The sequence below is a fragment of the Streptopelia decaocto genome (genome assembly GCF_964273445.1).
Source record: "Streptopelia decaocto genome assembly, chromosome: 1".
Lineage (NCBI taxonomy): Eukaryota > Metazoa > Chordata > Aves > Columbiformes > Columbidae > Streptopelia > Streptopelia decaocto.
This window is the reverse complement of record NC_138663.1, coordinates 111,555,729-111,575,474: the sequence shown is the minus strand read 5'-3', so window position 1 is coordinate 111,575,474 and position 19,746 is coordinate 111,555,729. Positions and strand designations below refer to the sequence as shown.

At 35.1% G+C, this 19,746-nt stretch overlaps 1 protein-coding gene across 8 annotated transcripts in view; it reads left to right on the top strand.

Annotated features, from left to right (window-relative positions):
* The window catches only part of DMD (dystrophin), a 1,259,796-nt gene that overhangs the window by 364,478 nt on the left and 875,572 nt on the right, over positions 1-19,746 (top strand). For all 8 annotated transcript variants that reach the window (XM_082049442.1, XM_082049444.1, XM_082049438.1 and 5 more), the window contains exons 3-5: positions 15,021-15,113; positions 16,095-16,172; positions 19,157-19,249. In XM_082049442.1, the coding sequence (XP_081905568.1) occupies positions 15,021-15,113; positions 16,095-16,172; positions 19,157-19,249 (264 nt within the window). The remainder of the gene's footprint in view (positions 1-15,020; positions 15,114-16,094; positions 16,173-19,156; positions 19,250-19,746) is intronic.

Here is a 19,746-nt window from a genome sequence, read left to right as displayed (position 1 = left end):
GATTCTGCTGGCATTAGAGGTAATTTGATGCAAAGTGTGGTCTATCCACAAAAGAGTGATTTAACTTATGACAAAATAGAAATATTTAAAATTATTTATTAATTTATTTCACTGGTTTGTAGCTTGGAGGCAGACTAATGCTACATATACAGGAGAAACAATGATAATTTAAACTAGTTCTGGTACTAAATAGGATTTCTATTCTGAGTTTGTTGGAATAGTTCTTACATAGAATGTGAAACCAGAGAGTCTCATATACATCTCTTTACATTTAGAATTGTCTTAGGAGTTCTCAGGCATGTTTGTTCCCCACTTCTTAGCCTCACTTTATTTATTACCTATTTGAGAACAGCCCTAGAATAATTGTTTTCTTCTACTAACTTGCTTGACTATGGCATATCCATTATTTATCCATGTAAAATTAGGAAGGTTATTTGTAGACTGATATTTAGCGTGTTGGAAAACCTTTGCCTTCTTTCTATCATCATAAATCTGAAATATTCCGGCCACAAGATCCAGGCTTGTTACAATTATTCAGGTGAAACTGGAACTTTCATACAGTTATTATTTTAAAATAATCTTTGCTGTGTAATGCATTAACTCTCTTGCTTCAATATATGTGTTCCCACTAAATAGTAGTTAGGAAGCTGATGTATTTTATAGGTAGCATGCAGCACTTACTTAAAATAATTATGTTCAAAAAAGATCATAGCATCATGGAATAGTTGAGGTTAGAAGGGACCTCTGGAGCTTGATACAAGGTCAAATTAGATTAGATTTCTAAGTGCCTTGTCCACTCAAGTCTTGAATATCTCCAAGAGTCCCTGAACAAGACTAAATTTGTGTTCCTCAAGACCAGCACTGTAGTTCTTTTATTTGTCCTGTTTGCTTTTCTCAGGATCTTATGGTCACTTTTGCAGGAGCTGCAACTGAACTTCACATTCCTGACATGTCCCTGTCCTTAGTCCCCCAGACTCTGGCTTCAACACAGCTACTATTTTAACGTGTGGCATTCTGTTCTTCTATGGTGCTAGGTTATCTACTTTCCACTGTCAGTGAAATGAGCCTTAGCATGCTTTCTGCATGGATGTGGAAACATATGGACATTAAAGAGGTCTTGAGATAATACTTGGCTGTGTAGAGAAAGACACTCTAAGAGTTTGGAGCACTATATGTTCTCATAGCCATCTAGGTAGAAGTATACCCACCATTATTTTTTAGCCGAGGCAGCACATATGGACCATTCCATCTTGAAAATTGTGAGCTTATGTCATAAAAGTTAAAATCCTTCTAAGGACAACTTAACTAACATAAGGTAGATTATTGCAAAATACTTGGTTGCCATGCATTTAAATATATTTTAAAAGATTTTCAGTCAACTCAAAATCAGTTACTTCTTACTGGAGCTCTCAAGACATGCAGTTTTTCTAAAATGTCAATGAAACAAGAAACATAGGATGGAGAGCAGCTGTTTGAATGAATAGCAAGCTATTCATCGAAACACCTCTTAAATTCTAAAATGTACGCTTGATTACTGATATATTTTCAATTTATTTTACATTCATTGAGCTAATTAAAAGCACATAAACATTATTTTAAAACAGGAAACAATCATTGTTCTGCTGAAACATTCTTCATATAATCTCATTGTTCTCTTTTAGTTGGTGCATTTAAGATAATTTTTATGCATTCTAGAAATTAATTCTGATTTGTTCTTACACAAATATGTATTGCTTTGGGTAGAACTGAAAAATACTGAGTATGAAGTCTACTTTAAATATTTCTCTTCAGGTTTTCACAAAATTTATTTAGAATTACAGCACATGAAATTTTAGTGAAGTGAGGATGTTTGGCACTGAGTTTTGTCCCCATTAATCCCATTTGTCAATTTGGTCAGTTAACACAAAGGTATTTGTGGGATTTCAAACTATTTTCAGACTGTGTAGCTTGCTGAAGGTTTCATCTTGGACTCTCTTAGCAGAACTCCCTCTAGGATGAGATTTGCAGTCAGGTTGTTCCAGTGGTACAGAAACATAGAATGGTTTGGGTTGAAGGGACATTTAAAGGTCATCTAGTCCAACCCCTCTGCCATGATATCTTCAACCAGATCAGGCTGCTCAGAGCCCCATCCAGCCTGTCTTTCAATGTCTCCAGGAATGGGGCATCTACCACCTCTCTGGGAAACCTGTGCTAGTGTTTCACCACCCGTATTGTAAAAAATTACTTCCTTATATTTTGTCTGAATCTACCCTCTTTAGTTTAGAGCCATTACCCTTTGTCTTATCAATACAGGCCTGATTAAAATGTCTGTCCCCATATAGAAGAGCTTTAAAGTGGAAGTACCACAATGCTCAACAAAATTATTAAAACTCTTGTATATACTTCAGAATCTGAAAAAAAATTGTTTCCATTCTGAGAAAAATGAAAATCTGAAGGTGACATTTGTTCCCAGATAACAATGTCTATTATTCTTTGGGGTTTAAATAATTTAGTAGAAGCAAAGTAGCTAATTTTCATATAACTTGTATGAAATGTTTCCCAGCTTTGAGTGTAACAGCAAATTTGGGAAACTAATGAACTCCAGCAAAAACAGTTGTTTATTTTGTAAGTATCTCTGAATAAAGGCTCATTATGGTCCTCATTGATTTAAAACTGTGTGACACTAAACAAAAATGGCATTACTCATAGATTTTTTTTTTTTTTAAATTCCAGCATTCAAAGTATAATTAATGTCAGGCAGTTGCCCGAGCAAGCCTACACTCTACAGTAAATAACACTTTCTAATTAGTGCTGATGTGGATTGGACACTGAATATCTGATTAACATGCATAGCAGCAGTTGAGGTTAAACTTCACGAACTATTTAAACCCATGCATTGTGTAACCACCCCACTTTCTCTCAATATTACATACATCATGTCCGTACACTGTCCATATATTGTGCTGACATTTGCATAGCTACTTCCCGAAGGCCCAGTAATTCTGCAACGAATGTGCTAAGTCAAATATAATGTCCCCTTTTGCATTAATCCTAGCAGAAATTCTACATGGCCCTGCAGGCTGTTCAGGTTCATCCATTGGAAAGCTCACCCAGTCAAGCTAAAGAAGATGTCCATGCTACAGAGGTGCCTCTGTGTACTGAGGGCAATGAAAGTTTGGGGTCTTCCATGACTCAAAATGATGGTATCAATGCTGGTGATACTGGTTGTATAGCCAGAATGTAGTGGCAGGGTATCTGCCATCTGCAGTAGGTGATGTTGCCCAGAATTTGTGTAAAAAAGGTGCAACTTCTGTTTTTTTATTAAGACTCCTTCATGTCAAAGCACAGACACCTTTTATTTGGTAAATTGTCAGACTGAACTGTGGAAAGGAAAAGTGGAATTTTCCCATGCCTTTTCTCTTACAATTCCTTGATTTATGCATTCAGGGATATCTTTGGGTGTACTCCTTTCTCAGTTTCAATAACTGATGCTGATTTGGGAAGATGGTACGATCTGCAGTGCATACATGGAACTACAATGAACTGTCTTCTTCTTTTGCCATCTGGACTTCAGCTGTTACTGGTTATTCCTGTTCATTGGGAAATCCATGACTCTGAGGTATTGCAGTTGTTGGATTTGTGGACCCTTGTTATGAGCAGTATTAAGGGAGACCAAGACACAAGGTGAATTACGTCATTTCAGAAAGCATTTATTTTTTCCCAACTGCTAGGCAATCAATAGGTTAATAACTAAGAATAACTAAGATCAACTGTGTTGGTCAAGCATTAGGTGTATGATACTATGAGTTTCATTCCCTGTTGTTACTTCTTGTGACCACAGATTTTAGTTTCTGAGACTGAGCTGGCTGGGCTGAACAGCATTGTGAATCAAGAACCCAAAACCATCTTCCCCAAGCTCTGTTGCATATCTCTGATGTTTACATGTGGTTCTCCATGAGTCTAAACCCATGTGGTCCAAAGGATTATTTCCTCCTTTTATATGTTTGAACCAAACTGTTCTAGCTTGTTCAGATTCACGGTACTTCTCAGGTGCTTGTTTATTCTGCTGTATTCAGGCTGGTGTTATGAATTTGTAGGCTGGTTGCTGGTCATCTGTTTCCTTTGTGTCATTTCTGGCTGAGTGCTACTGCCTTAGCTGTACTATTTTTATAAAAGTGCCATGCAAACAACTGAGATTAGAATTAAATCCTACATTTTCATAACAAAAAAATAGATATTGTTTTAAAATAGGTAAATGGTGGGAACAATAGGTGGTATAATCCAACAAAAAGATGCACAAAGATCTGGAGCCATTCATAAGCTATTACTTAACACAAAACATGCAACTAAAATGCAAACCAAAACCTCTTATTATTTCCTTATTTTTCACTCTCCTACAGTCAATTTTTAATGATTGGTTTTAAAGAGAGATTCAGCTGATATTATTATTTTTCATTAATTATAAACAGAGAATGAGATTCACAAATGCAAGTAAGTCATTTATTGGCAGACATGACAAAAGCAGCATCTGCCAATCATTTTCAATAAGTTACCATCATTAGTTGTGGTGATTGAGGTACATATATATATGCTACCTGCTGGTAACCAAAACACTGCAACATATGTTAAGTATAACAAATACGTTGCACATTTTTGCAGACAATAATATGCAGAACTGTAATACTGATATTATAAAAATATCAATTAGGTATCTAGGCAAAATGTCTTCTAATATTGTGAGCAGTTATAACTTCATCTATTTGCCATATGAAGAATTGTATGTGATTTGATGCATTGTGAACAGTGAGAACGAAATATTGAAAATTTACATTCTTTTTAAGGAAAGAAAACTATATAGTACATATGTAATCTGCATAAATTACATTTACAGTAGGAACACTCTAAGAGGAAAGATAAACAAATAAATAAATATATAAACAGAAGAAACAAAAAAACTTCTTTTTCTCTTTTTTCTTTTTTTTTCTTCCTCACCTCTTGAGCATACCTAATCACAGTATTGGTACCAATATGGAAGAATAAAAATTGAGGTTTTAGAGAGTACTAGAGGCATGGGTACTTATCAGTTAATGTAAAACCCAACTACAGCATGCTTCTGGTCACTTATAAAATGCTTTTAAAGCATGTTATTTAAGTTAAGCTTGTTGGGAATAAGTACAGTGTGTGTAGAGGAACCCTCAGAACAGTTCTTGGTTGTAATACATGTGCAGTAAACCCTCCTGCTCAGCTGGGCTTTGACATAGGACAGCAAAAACACACCAAGTCCCTCTGGCACACAAATTAATGGAGTAACCTTCATTTTGAATAAATAAATGCAGGCTGTTCCTTTTCACCAAATGAAAATGATCACCAGCCATCTCAGATATGGTTGCATGGATTTTACCCTTGCTACAGGTTTAAATGGCTATATTGAAAGCAAATATGTAATCGATTTAACCATTCTGTGTAGCAAGATGACAGGGAGTGACCATATTCATGTGCCAGAAAATACAATGAGATGACTAAATGTTTGTGAGTCTTTAGGAAGGAGGATTAATTGTCCACTTGCATGTTCGGTTGAGTCAATTCTAATATATATGAAAAAATATGTTTGAAAGCAGTGCTACCTCAGATAAACTTAGAGATTGTTTTGCATTTGGCTACCAAAATGTGTTAGTTCTTGAGGATGACTTCTCACTGGTGAAGATTGAATACATAATTTCATTACTTACTTCTTTTCTGTATGATAACCCTCTTCCCTTTCAGCATTCCTTTGTCTTTTTTGTTAAAATTAAAGTAGTAACCAGTTGTTTCCTAATTGAGAAATGTTAATGAAAGCAAAATAAAAGTAAGAATTGTTGGACTAGAAGAATGACAAGAAATGCCAGAACTTTTGCTTTTTGCTCTTCCTCCATAGATGAAGTCAAATCAAGCCAATTGGATGACTTGCTACAATGACTTAGGTCTACCAAGTTATCCAGGTTAGGATGCAGGAGGCTGCTTTCTCTGAGACATGTCAATTTTTGTGTTGATAGTGGTAACTGTAGACATCTTCCTTACATATAAAGTTGTCCGAAGCAGTAAGAACTGAAAGTTTAGGCTGCAGAAATAAGAAAGTTGTTAGCTTTTCCCCCATATGGTCAATGGCTGACAAAGCCGGCACTCAGGTAATTCAGCTGGACTTCTCACTGATGGTTTGTGGCCCTAAGGTGAGGCCTAGCTTCACTGTGGACTGAGAAGATCCCACCTCCTTGGTGGCTTATCATGGACTAGCCCATTCTTCAGTGCTTCAGTGCTGACTTGACAAGGGAAGTGAAAATCCATTGCAGTGTGCAGTGCCACCACTTTGCAAGCACAGAGGTGGAATTGCCACATATGTGAGCCATTGTGTTGGGTCAAACTGTGTTTTGTTCTAAAGCTTTTATTCAAATTATGTATCATATTTGCTTCTTTCACATCCTGGTCAGAGAAGAACTGATCTCAGTTAAGTCTCTTGTTTAAATGGGATTCAAAAAACAAGTAATAACAACAACTCATAATTAGGGAGTTTGTTCTTTTGTTTTCTTATTGATTAAAAGTGCTGTGTTCTTGTCTTGCTTAATTACAGTTGCACCTCTTTAGAAGCCTGACTGTTTGTGTGTTACAAGTAAAAACAATAGTAGGGGCTTGTCTGCTTTATTTATTCTCAAAGATAAGACTGTGGACCTGAAGGTCCTCCAAAGAAAAATGTTTGAAATTTGGCTAATAATTTATACCGCTCAGATTTCCTTTGCAGCCAGGATTTAAGCTCTAAATCAATGAAAAACATGTCGCTGAAACCTGTCCATCAAGGAAGGGAGAATCCAAACTCACTCAGAAAGGACATCTTTGTATGTGAGAAAACAAGAGTACATGTATCATAATATTTCAGAAACTTTCTCTGCTGTCCAAGATTTTGCACTAATGCTCATGATTTTAATCAAGATTGAAGACATTCCTTTTTTTTTTTTCTGTTTTCTAATATCCACAGATGGAAATAAAAGTTGCTTGAATAATAGATATTCATGGAAACAGTCTGCTGTGGAACTGATGCTCCCTTAAATGAGAATTTTGGCCAGAAATGTTGCATTTGGCATCTGCTAGATACAGTTTGTGCTTCTCCAGTGGCAAGTGGGCTCTTTCTTCCAAAACCCCTGCATTTTCATCTTTGCAGCTCCTAATGTTTAAAAATGCCGTTATAAAACTCTACCCACTATAAGCTCAAGAGTACCTACACACTATAAATTCAAAAAATACATGTATTCTGGAACATGTAAATATAATTAACATTCCATCTTTTATTGACAGTTACATCTGAGATAACATTATAAAAAAAATCAGTTGTTTATTATACTTTTATTCCTTATATGTTTCTTTTCAGTGGGGGCAAGCATAATCATATGCATACTTGCAAGAAAAGAAGCTCATTCCAGTTAATTAGTAGATCGCATGAAGGTAGCTGCACTGTCAAAAGAACTGCCCCTATCCTTGACTCTCGATTCATGACTCATTCTTCAAATCTTGCAGGAACTTGCTGAGTGCATGTTCTTACCTACTTCCAAAAGGTTTCTTTTGATCCTGTTGCTAGTCATCCCGTATCTAATGGCCTTGAACAGCAATATACTGCAAAATAAGGAATGCTTCAGTGACATTAGCTGGCTAGATTAAACTGGTGAAAAAAGATAGCTTCCATAGCTTCCAGATTTATTTTATGTATCCCTGTAAGCTTTGTATTGCTTAAAAGAAAAGCCATAGATGCCAACATTGTGCATCCACTGCCTAACAAATAGAAACTTTGCATAATTAGCGGGCAAATTAAGGTAGATGTATTTAGTGAGCATGAGTTTAACATTTTTTTAAAAAACTGGTTAGTTTTCTCTAAACTTTGGCAATTCTCCCACTGCTTTTTTTTTTCTTTTTCTTACCTCAACAAGTTGAGTTGTTGAATGGTTATGTTGGCAAGTTGAATTTCTGCTCAGGTTGGCAGAAGAACTGAAAAGCTATGACAGAACACTTCCAAATCCTAAGTAACAGGAGTGTGAATTATCTGACTGGTCAGTGTAGCTTTCATGGTTCAAGTGAAGGGTGGATCAATTCTGAAATCTTTGTTCCCATCATCTGTGAGCTGCTAGGGTCAATTTTTCACCTGATTTGTATCTCAGATAAATCTGTACTGGAATTGGAATAGACATAACCTTTCATTAAAAAAAAAAAAAACAAACCAAACCAAAACAACAAAAAAACCCTTCTTTTATGAAGCACAGAATCAGTAACCTGACTTGTATCATATTTTAAAAGGGACATACGTGTTTATATATTAAATATATGCACCATCTATGAAATAATAAGCTTCTGTTTATTTGTTTAACAGATATATGCTTACATTGAAACCTGCCATGTTCAGATGTAGGTATGCAGAGGTGGCTATACCCTCTCTGTCAGCTTCGAACTGTTGCATCAAATTTTGTCTAAAAATTCTTCCTTCTTTTACTTGCATGTTTATGATCTGCACGTAGTGAGCAATATCAATTTTTAATAAGATATTTTCTTCTGTGGGAATAGTTAACCTTCTGAAAAATGATATTAAAAATACTGAAATGATATCTTTTCATTTTAGCAATTGATGTTATCGATTACATAGCTTTTTGTGATATTATATATTGCAATGGTATTAAAAAACTACTATTCATATAATTATATTTTTCCTGCTCTAATTTGAGACTCTATCAGTAGGGGTTTTTTTGTTGTTCCAAACAGATCTTTCATTTTTTATTACTATCATGCTATTACAATTAATATCTAATCTAATTAATCTAATTTCATTCTTATGAAAAGTATAACATACTGAATCTGGAAAAAATAATCTGGTTAGTGATGTGATTCATTTCAAAATCTCATTTTCAAATGGTATTAATAGATAAGATAGAATGACTAAAGGAAGTGAATTCAAGTTGTATCGAATAAACCTCATAAGGAAAAATATATATGAGAATAAGATAGATGATAACTATTTTGGCTTTGGCTTTTAAAATGCGATGTGTCTAATTAATACAGAGCAGAGAAAACAATTTCATGAATTTCAGTGAACCCAAGGATAGGGAGCATTTCAACATAACTTTAGGAAGTTCTGTTATGCATGATGAAACTTCCAATATTTCAATTATCACTTAATTAATCTTACAGTAGGATTCAACAAAGGAAAGGTAGATTAGAAGATTCTACAAAGAAAATATTTTTGCATATTGGATCTCAGAAGGCCTTATGTACTGGCTTCGCAAGAGTATGATAAAGTGTATTCAGGAGATAATATAGATTTTCTGTAGAGCCTACACAATAATTGGAGACTGTGGCAAGACTGCTCATCACCTGTTGATTAACTCTCTTCTTAGATGTCAGAACTTTCTGCACCTCTCTGTCTTTCTTGGGTAAGATCTAGATGAGGGTAAACCAAAGATAAGGTGTGAGTTACTATGACAAATTTATTTGCTTGTTCCTTATATACATTTAATTTAGAGACAAATTTCTGAGAGCTAAGAAAACCAGTGTTAACTACACTAACATAATTGCGTCTCTCATTACATCTGTATTACTGTTCTGGATATGTATGGCTTCTGCAGTGTGATTTTCTCATTTATTTTAAAATGACAATAATGAGGTTTTCTTCAGAAACTTAGGGGTGTGTGAGTATCCTTCTCTGTAATGTCACTAGAAAAGCAGAGTGACTACTTGTGTTGAGGGGAAAATATGCTTTTACAAGAACTGCACAGATGTGCCAGGAGGGTCTGGTGTTGTTGCATGAACATCAGGGTCTGAATAGGAAACCAACTCCTACTCTGGGAGAATTTGTCCTGTCCCACAAACAGGAACTGCCTTCAGATAATTAGTAAGACCTGCCCCTAGACCCCTCTTTAAGGATGGAGTTGGGTGTTCTGGACCTGCTGCAGGCATTGTGGTAGCTACCTTGTTGAAAATTCATGGTAATATTTGGTCCGTTGCCTGTGAGAAGAGTGCAGCATCTTTAGAAAAGGGTTTCTTCCTGCTTGGTCAGTAGCAGTAATTTTTAAAATACTGATGTTCATCAGTTACCTCTCTGTTCAATTCCTTTAAAACTGAAGTTAGGCTGTAAATAAAAGGTTTCTGCTGCAAATGCTGGGAAATAAATTGGAGCTCTGGCAGTAGAGAGGCAAACAACGTGCACAGTGCTTGGCTTAAAACTGGCCAGCATAGAGTTTCACCTGCTGCAGAATGGATGTCTCCATGTTCTAACAGGAGAAAAGGATGAAGGGAGACAGGGTGGCTTGCGTGGCTCAAGTTATTGCTTAGTGCTTTCCATGAGTCAGTAAAGCTATGGCCTAATAATTAAACTGCTGGATGCATCTTTCCTCCTTCATGACTGGGACAATATCTTTTGCTGCTGTAATAGTAATCCAGCATCAATGAAACGAAATGTCAGTCACTTTCACAGAACTTCCCAGCAGAACTGAATAAACCATAAACGAGGATGTCGGAGAGAGAAATTCAGTTCTTAATATATTTAGCAGAGCAAGAGTGAGTATTAATAATCCCTCTTTTATTAAAACTGACTTAAAAGATCTGTGGAGATTAGCTCGATGGCTTTTCTTTATTGTTTCACAGAGTGAGGCATCAAATATTTCAACTGCAAGAAAAGGCTGATTCTTGAAAGTCTTACTAAGGCTAACATCTGTAAGCCAACCGAGTTTTATATTTATTTCTTACTGATGTATATTCAGCAAAATCTACAGATATATAAACTGAACTTGAGGAGACAGTTACTTGAAAAAGTTATGTGAAGACTTATGGCTTATGTCCTTCTGCCTTTCTGGACTGTATTTTTGTCTTTTCATTTTTTTTTAGTAAACCATCAGCAGCCCGAGGTCCCAGCCAAACTGCAGGGCACCTCTGGCTCTTTGTTCCACAGCCCTACAGGCTGGGGGCACAGCTGGACCACATCAGTCTGGGACTGCACTGGTCTGGGTTCCCTGCCCCTCCTGGAGGCACAGGTCTTGTCCCAAGCAAAGGTATTGGTTATTTGCCCGTCCCAGGAGTCTGAAAGACTTCTGTGTCTGCTAGATTCATTGTAAGATAATTTTGCCTATTTATGCCTAATATAAACTTAAATAATCTGTCATGCCTAACCTGGAGTTATCTGTCTTTACAGTGCCTTTTCTCTTTTATTCTCTGTCTCTCTCAAGCTGTTGATAGTTTTGGTTGCTAGATTTTCCACATGAACTGATAATAATAAGCCAATAAGAAGCAAAAGAAATAGTATCCAACTTGTCTTACTGTAATAATCTTTTTCTATTCTAGTCTGCCTTTAAATGAAAACTGTAATCTAAATGTATACTTGCCTGCAAAGGAAAATGAAAATTCTGAGATCTCTTCCTCAGCCAAGTTTTCACCCTTTATAATTTTTCTGGAAAAAGGGGGGAATGTATCATAGGTATTTTTATAAAACAGGGGAAAAAAAAAAAAAAAGAAAAGAAATAAAGAAAAAAGATGCATATTAAAGACCTTCAAATAATAGCTGTGTTACAGTCTTCTGTTGTCATGTATTTTGCTGGAGTTGTTATTATGGACTCATTGCTTGAAATTTTCAATGTTTATGAATCTCAGGAAACAGAAGAACATTTCTAATCTTTGTGCTTGTGGGAGAATATTTAAGTTATGACTTGTTCTTAGTCCCTTTCCCCTCCCCTCCCATTATTTCCTCTTTTTTTTTATTCTGGTTTTTTTTTTTTCTCATTGGCGTTTTTATCCCTGTCACTAATCTCCCAGATCCCTCTGTGAATTGTTGCTCTCCCTAACATAAACAAGTAACATGACAATTACTTTGCTGATCTACTTGACTAATGTTATAGATAGCTTATATATTGATTGAGATCATACAACTATCTCTAGTTTCATATTGCTTTCAGTCAGACTGCCAGTTGGGAAATTAGTACCACATTGATGAAAAGTTGCCCTGTGCTTCACAGGCAGTGTCTGCAGTCCTTCCTCTCTCCTGTACTCCCTCGTTTCTCCCATCTCTTCCATCATTTTGGTTTTTAAGAAGAAAAACTAACTGAACCAACTATGCTTTGGACATTTTTAAAAAGTTGACTCTGGAAAAGTTTGTAATATAGGGCAAGAAACAAATCAACGTGCATACAAATGACATAGGAGATGCTTCTGAATATTTTAATTCCTCTGTAGTTAAAGGGCAGTGGCTATAGAACACAAACAAAGTTTTAAACAAGGTTATTGTCAAAGAGAATTTTGCAATAGAGGACTAGGCATTTGTTTTGGGAAGCCAATGGCTAGCTGTGTTTGTTTTTTCATTGTTTTCAAAGCTCATACAACCGAGCAGGCACTTTTCAATGACACAGTGAATTTATTTGATGCATCTTTGAGCCTTTTGTTTCTGAAGACTTACCACAATGTCAATTCAGTGAAGACATTCAATCTATTTGAGAAAAAGGACTTAATTATCTTGTTGTCAGAAAAGCAGCTACCTTCTTTAGGTTAAGGATGATGTGTGGCAGCAGTATAGGGCATCTTAAGGTATTTTGAGTTGCTGATTCATGGAAAGTATACTTCTAATACCCTAAAAAAATCAATGGTAACTTCTGTTTTAAAGTTTACTTTTAATACATTTGTAATTTATATGTCCTGGTGGGGATGCTACCATGCTGTGCCTTTATTTTCTTTCTGAAAACTTTATTAAAACAAACAAACAAAACCCAAAATATTGTCTCACAAAATTTTTGGCTGTCTAGATGGATTTCAAGCCAATACATTAAATACTTCAAAAGGAAGAAAGACACAGAAGCAGTTGTGAAGGCTAGTTTCGTTTTTCCCTTATGATACAAACCAATGTAATTATATTCTACTAGCAAAATGTCATTGTGCTCATATTCCCAGAGTGATTCAGTATCAGTATGGGCACAGTTCTTTCATAGTGTTACAGAAGGGCCTATTGATCACTTCAGCTTCCCAAAGAATGCTGAAATATTCCCTTAGAAAAGCATAGGTCCTCTGCTTTCCTTCTGCAATTATTTATTTATTTATTTTCCTCCAAGATTAGGGAACAAAATCAAGTCTCTCTGATTTACCCATATGTTTTAGTTTTAAATTTGTGGTGTATAAAGTAATTGACAACTTCAGGAATATCGTGCATGACTTGACTTGCATAATGGCACAAGATTGTTCATACCATAATTTAAATCATTTTATCAAAACTATTTCTCATACTAAATGCAAGGCAGGAAATAGAGTTGCTGAGTATTATTACTTAAACACATAATTCAAGAGGCTGAGCAGGGTGAATAAATCATATGTGAATCTGTTCTGTACTGGTTTTCAGATATTTTAGGTAGTCAAGTGGCAGCACATGTGCTAACTAGAAAATGAGCTCTTATTTGGAATGGGTTGTGCAGGGCATGAAAGCTGGCTAGAAAACTAGGATTTTCATTACTGTAGAAGATTGTTGAAGTTTTGGTTGTTTTTGTTTCTGTTAAACAGAAAAAAAGACCTTACCAAAAAAAATGAAGGGAAGGAAAGGAGCTCTTGGCCCAGAAGAGCAGTGAGAGAGAAAGGAGGGGGGAAAGAATAATGCCAGAATAGCCAATAGCACTAAGGTTTGTGCTGTACACATAAATATTTATTGATCAAGGAAAAATGAGTCTGGCACTATTAACTGTCCTTAATTCTGTCCTCTCTTTAAGAAACCTGAAGGAATTCGTATTTTCTGACAAAATACATTTTTCATGAAATTCCCAGCTAGCTCTAATGAGTAGCAAAACAACACGGCTGACAGGAAAGCAAATGCTTTCTCTGTAATATGGATTCCCAATTCTACATAGCTCTGTGGTAAAAATGGAGGATATGCAATGTAGGTTAGCATGGTGTCAATTCTAGCAAATTAAAATACAGATGCTTCATCTCAAATCAACCAAAGCATGTGTGAGACTTCACAAATCAGAAATAATGTGGACATGTGAATCTACTTGACACTGCACAAAATAATCACTGTTGTAGTTTTCAATAGCTCTCATACATACAAAAATATGTCAAAACTCAAAGGTGCACACAAAAGTTGCACAGTGACTAAATTATACAAAATTATATATCTATATAGTTAAAATTTAATACATTAGTAAAACCATCAGATCAGAAACTTGACTTGAATTTTAGAGAGAGTAAATGGTCCTTTACCATTGTCACATGAGAGAAAATCTAAATTATTTCTTTCCACCTTTTGCAAATGCTGCGTACAAAATATGAATTGTGTTTTAGCCACTTATGGTAATAAGACTCTGATTCAGCACAGTTTCAAGTATGTCCTGTTAACATAGATATCTTTCTAAGATCCTCACTGGAATAAACCTAAATCTTATTTCTGTGTAATTCCAAGTTTGTTTCTACCATGTGAAAGAGCACCTGTTAGGCACTTAAACTTGATATATTTTTCTGTGTTTGGATTTTTTTTTGTCACTTGGGAAATTATTTTTCCTATTTTTTCTTATGAATAGCACCTGAATTGCCAATTCCAGTTTGTGTTCTAGCTTCACTGGTATTTAGTTCTGACTTAATTGTTTGAATTAATGCTGTTTGTACAAATTATGAATTATTTGATTCGCAGCAGTTTCTCACAAATTATATCAATAGTAATTTTCAGAGGGAATAAAAGATGTACATTTCTTACCCTAAGAAATGTACTTGAAATAAGGTAGGCACTAATGTCTCTTATGCAACAGAACCCTGTTAAAAAATGGATGTATAAGAACCCTATGAGTCTAGCTGTAAGATATTTTCCTCTACTTTGCATCATACATTTCATATTTATTATTTAATTAGATAGCACAGTGTATTTACATAATTGGAATACACCACTTTGCAGCTTTGCAAGACAGTGGATTTTACAGCTTTCTAGTCTTATTTTGGCAATTTGAGCCTTCTTTTTTTTTTTTTTTTTTTTTTTTTGGTATTTGGTATTTGAACTAACTAAAGCCATTGTTGCATTTCAGTTTGGAAGACGCTACATTGAAGATCTTTTTAATGATTTTCGAGATGGACGAAGACTTCTGGAGCTCCTGGAATGTCTTACAGGCCAAAAACTTGTATGTTTATATTAGCATGTTACCTGTATATTGAAATCTTGATGTTGTGGTAGTTGTAGTAGGTGTTGTTAATTAATTTTCACCACTGGTGACAGACTGTCAAAATGGTATTTTTTAGGGATCTGAATATTTTTAAGTTTCATTTGAAACTAAGGAAACAATGCAACTGAGAAGTAAGCATATATTTGAAATGAAAATGTTCAGCTTTGTTGTATGCACTTATTAAGGAAGTGTGGCAAAGAGGACTGAGGCAGTGTTCATCTTAGATATTTAGATTTTAACTGGAATTCAGAAATTATTTATCGCTAGATGTTTGTGCCAAATACAAGAAAGAGAATTTTATGTGCAGAATTAGAATATTTTGCTAGTAAACTTCATACTTACAGTCAGTGTATTGGAGTTGTACATATCTGAAAACAGAGAAGAACTTGCTGTTATTAACCTGGAAATTCTGAAGTGACGCATCACACATATTTTTGAATATCCTTTCTTGTGTTCCTACTTGGACTTTGTAAGCTTGGGATCTTTCTTTCAAACTTCTCTGTAAAAGACTAATGAAGGAGACTGGGAATTTGAGAATCAAAATCCAGAGGGAATATATTTATAAATAAAAATAAAACAAAGTGATGCTTATCTGTTTGGCTGTCATAATAATGTTCCTAAATTGTGCCGTATGGAAGAAGACTAATCATAACAAAAACAATCAGGAATTATCTGATTTTCTATGCATTTCAATTATTCATTCACTGAAAAAATGTCAAGATACCAAATTACTCTCCAACTGGTGATCCAGTTTGTTTCACATTCATCTTTATTTCATATTGGGAAGCTGCATATGCACAGTGTATGTTAATATTCCCGTTGTTTTTGTCATAAACTTATGAAATAGAAAACCATGAGTGTAATAAAAGATGGGGCTTACATATAGTGTATTCTAGTTTCTGATTTGAGGCAGTCAGTTTTGTATTGTTTTCTTTGTAGGCAAAAGAAAAAGGCTCCACAAGAGTTCATGCTCTGAACAATGTCAACAAAGCACTGCAGATTTTGCAGAGAAATAACGTAAGTAATCAGCTGGAGAGGGTCAAAACATCCTATAGATAGCATATTCAATGCTTTGTAAGTGTTGGATCAAACTCTGGCCTATAGCATATGATTACTGGAGCAAGGCAGTTTCATTAATGTGACTTGGATACTTTATCATTCAGTACCAGGATGGAATGTATTTGGAAGAGTTTAAACTTCACTGCCAGCAAATGTTTGAATAATATATCTGTAACAGATGCTATCTGGAGAGTGATCAACATGCACAATTTTATGGTAATGCATGATGTTTAAAATACATTTTAAAAGGTCAGTAAGAAGAAGTCATCCATAGCTGGTTAGAAGGTGCTACCTATCAAAATACCTACTCACAAGCTCTGATGATTATGAAGTCTGAAAAACTGAGGCTTTTCCTACAAGAAACCTTTTTTGTAAAATTTCATTGATGTCCGTTCCTTATGATTCAGAACATTAAGGAAATGAATCATATCAAAACCACTTTTCATTCTACTTTGTCAGGATTGACTTTTCAAGCCAGTATCCTATGCATCATTTTTGAGTAAATATTTTTCTATTATCTTCCTTGTGCAAGCATTCCAATGGACCCATAACTTTAGCAGACATATTCAGTGGCCAACTAATTATATCATACCTCCTCCTCCAGAATAAATTCAAACAAAGTACAACATGCGCTTAAACATAACAGTAAGAAGTGATGGAACAGTGATAATGTATTCTGTGCTGCTTATTATATTGGATTTCTTGATAGCCGCAGTAGGTCACTAAACATGCTTGAGTTCAGCTGCTGAATAAAGTCATCGATTTTATAAATCTAAGGTAATGCTTATCCATCTGAAGATTTGTGCATAAATGAAAGTGACCTTATAAGACTGGCATAAAGACATCCAGCTTGATTTAAAAAAAAAAAAAAGGAATTTCATGTAAATAAATAGAAGGCAAAGCTTCTAATTCTTTAAAATCTTCAATATTTGACATGGTTGGAAAAAATCAGCAGTACTTTATTTCAAAGTATAAAACAAGGTTTTCATTGCATACCTGGAATATGGTTACAGATTTCGATAGTAAATACTTTTAAAAGTATTTATTCATTAAATATCAGCTAAATCCATTAATGTACTGTTCATTCAGTTTCCCGAACACAACAATAGTTCTTTTCAAATATGGAAAGAAAACAGAGAGTATTCCAGATGAATAATATAAAAGAAAAAACGTTCTTTTAGAAAGTGAAGTGGTCATCCAGTGGCCATTTATATTCATGTAATGAAAACCTTAGAAGTTATACACAATATGAAAAAATAATATAGTGTTAGTGTGTATATGCACTGTATCAAATTAGTATAAAACAAGAAGATTGGCCTCTGAAATAGTTTCCTCAACCTTCAAAATCATTTCAAGAGCAATTTCTGTGAGTCTTCAGGAATGCAAAGTCAATGATTCTGAATCTATTTAAAGCCCGGGACTGATCTAGATTTTTCTGCTGGTATGTGCCATCCTTGCTCTGAGGTTCTGCAGTCATCTGGGTAGTAGCAGACTGAAAAATGCTGCTGCTTCCAGTCAATCCATTTTAAAGATTTCCTTTTTTTCCTCATGGAAAGGTGATGGTGTTGGGGTGAGAGCTTGCCCCAATATAGCCTCAGACAATGTTGAGACAAACTGGGAAGTGTTCCTCTGTTTCAGGAAAATAGAGGTAGGCTCAGGTGTATTCAGGCTTTCATTTCCACAAACAGATGGAGGATTTGGGCTGTAGGACATGTAGGTGGTACCCTAATAAGCTTTGTAGTGGGTAACTTGCTACATGGACCCCACTTAAAATTTAGGCCACAAAGTCCAAATTCCACTTGGGAAACATTCCAAAACACTGGTGGTTAGAAAAAAATGCCAGTCTCACATGCTTTTATTACAAAAATGATGATTTTTTAAAGAAAAGAGTTCTTAGAGAGTCTTACAGTTCTTGACAAAATATCTACTTTGTATGCGATTAATAAAAATGACCTGTACATAGATGCATTGAAATGAAAAAAAAAAGAGGGTTGTTATGAGTGTGTAAAACCTTTAGTCATTCTACAGATGGAACTTCAAATAGCTTCAGAAGTGCAGTAGAGTAATTTGTGAAGGAATGGGGTACTTTACTGTATGAAGATCAATTCTGACCATGAAAAACTGCATCTGTGAAGCAGTGAGGATGCAAATTTTAGAGTCATAGTTTCCATCCAAAAGTACAGGTCTTAGCTTGTATTGTCTTGCACTCACATCCCTGAATTTGACTTTCTTATTAAAATAGTGTCAAAAGTGGAGGGAGAGTGAAGGATCATTTCATACATGGAGGAAAGAATATTACAGGGTGATAAATGCTGATGCATTATAAAGTTGCAAATGCATAATAATGAAAAACTATGTTACTGGACAAACTAATGTGGGAAAGGCTTGTTTAGATCACAATCATTGATTTCTCTGTACTCTAGAACACATCCTGCCTTGTCTTATACAGTGTAGAATTTAATTAAGGCAAAATAGCTTCTATAAGTTCTCTTTTAATCTAAATATGTAGAATAATATTTTGGGTTTCTAGGATCTTACAGTGTCTAGATGTGTGTGTAGCTTTCAGCAAAGTGTGCTGTGTAAGGAGCATGATACAGGAGTTTTTCTGTGTCACCTGTCAGTTTTGTGATTTGTGATTATTGAGGCTTTTTGATTTTTTGAGTTATTATTAGCTATCACTTTTAATTGTATATTTTCACAATATGCTATAACTGGAATGATTGGAACTCTACATCACTGCTTCCTTTTTGCCAGCTCATTAATTGTGCCAACATGAGTTGAGTGTTTACTAAACAACAGAAACCAAATGAGATATTTGTGCTAACCCATTCCTCCCACTCCCTCACCACAAAGAAAGTTTTAACACCAAATATATGAAAATAACACCAATCTCTCATGCTTGCTATTAATCTTGTACAAATATTTTTTTGTTTCTTTACTAGGTTGATTTGGTAAATATTGGGAGCTCAGACATTGTGGATGGAAATCATAAGCTGACTCTTGGTTTGATCTGGAATATAATCCTCCACTGGCAGGTGAGTGGTGCTGCTGCTTACTTTCCATGAAGTACCTTTATTCCACTGATCTTTTTCTCCATTATTATCCAGCTACAACCTTCACAGTAAATACAGACATTGCAAACGATGTCCTAAATCAGCAAGTTTTATGGCAGTCTGTTTACATATTACCTAGAATATTTAGAATATTAAGAATCTTGAGAAGATAAAAAAGGTTTTAGAGCATTAGCAGCATCTCCTTTGGCTCTGTTTTCACAGTCAGATATTTCAAGACAATATACAATACAGTTATTGTAAGAAAAATAACTAGACAAAGCCAATGTGGATATATAGCTTTCGTAGCCAGTTTTTAGTATCTTAGAGAGAGTGACTTATATTTTCATGAAGTAATCACACTTGTTGCTATTCACTGCTGACCCAGCCTGCCAAGAATTATTTTTAGAGTGCTAAAAAGCTGCTACTCTGACAATCTATTGAAGCAGATGTGGCTCATTGAGCTTCTTTTCTCTTTAGAG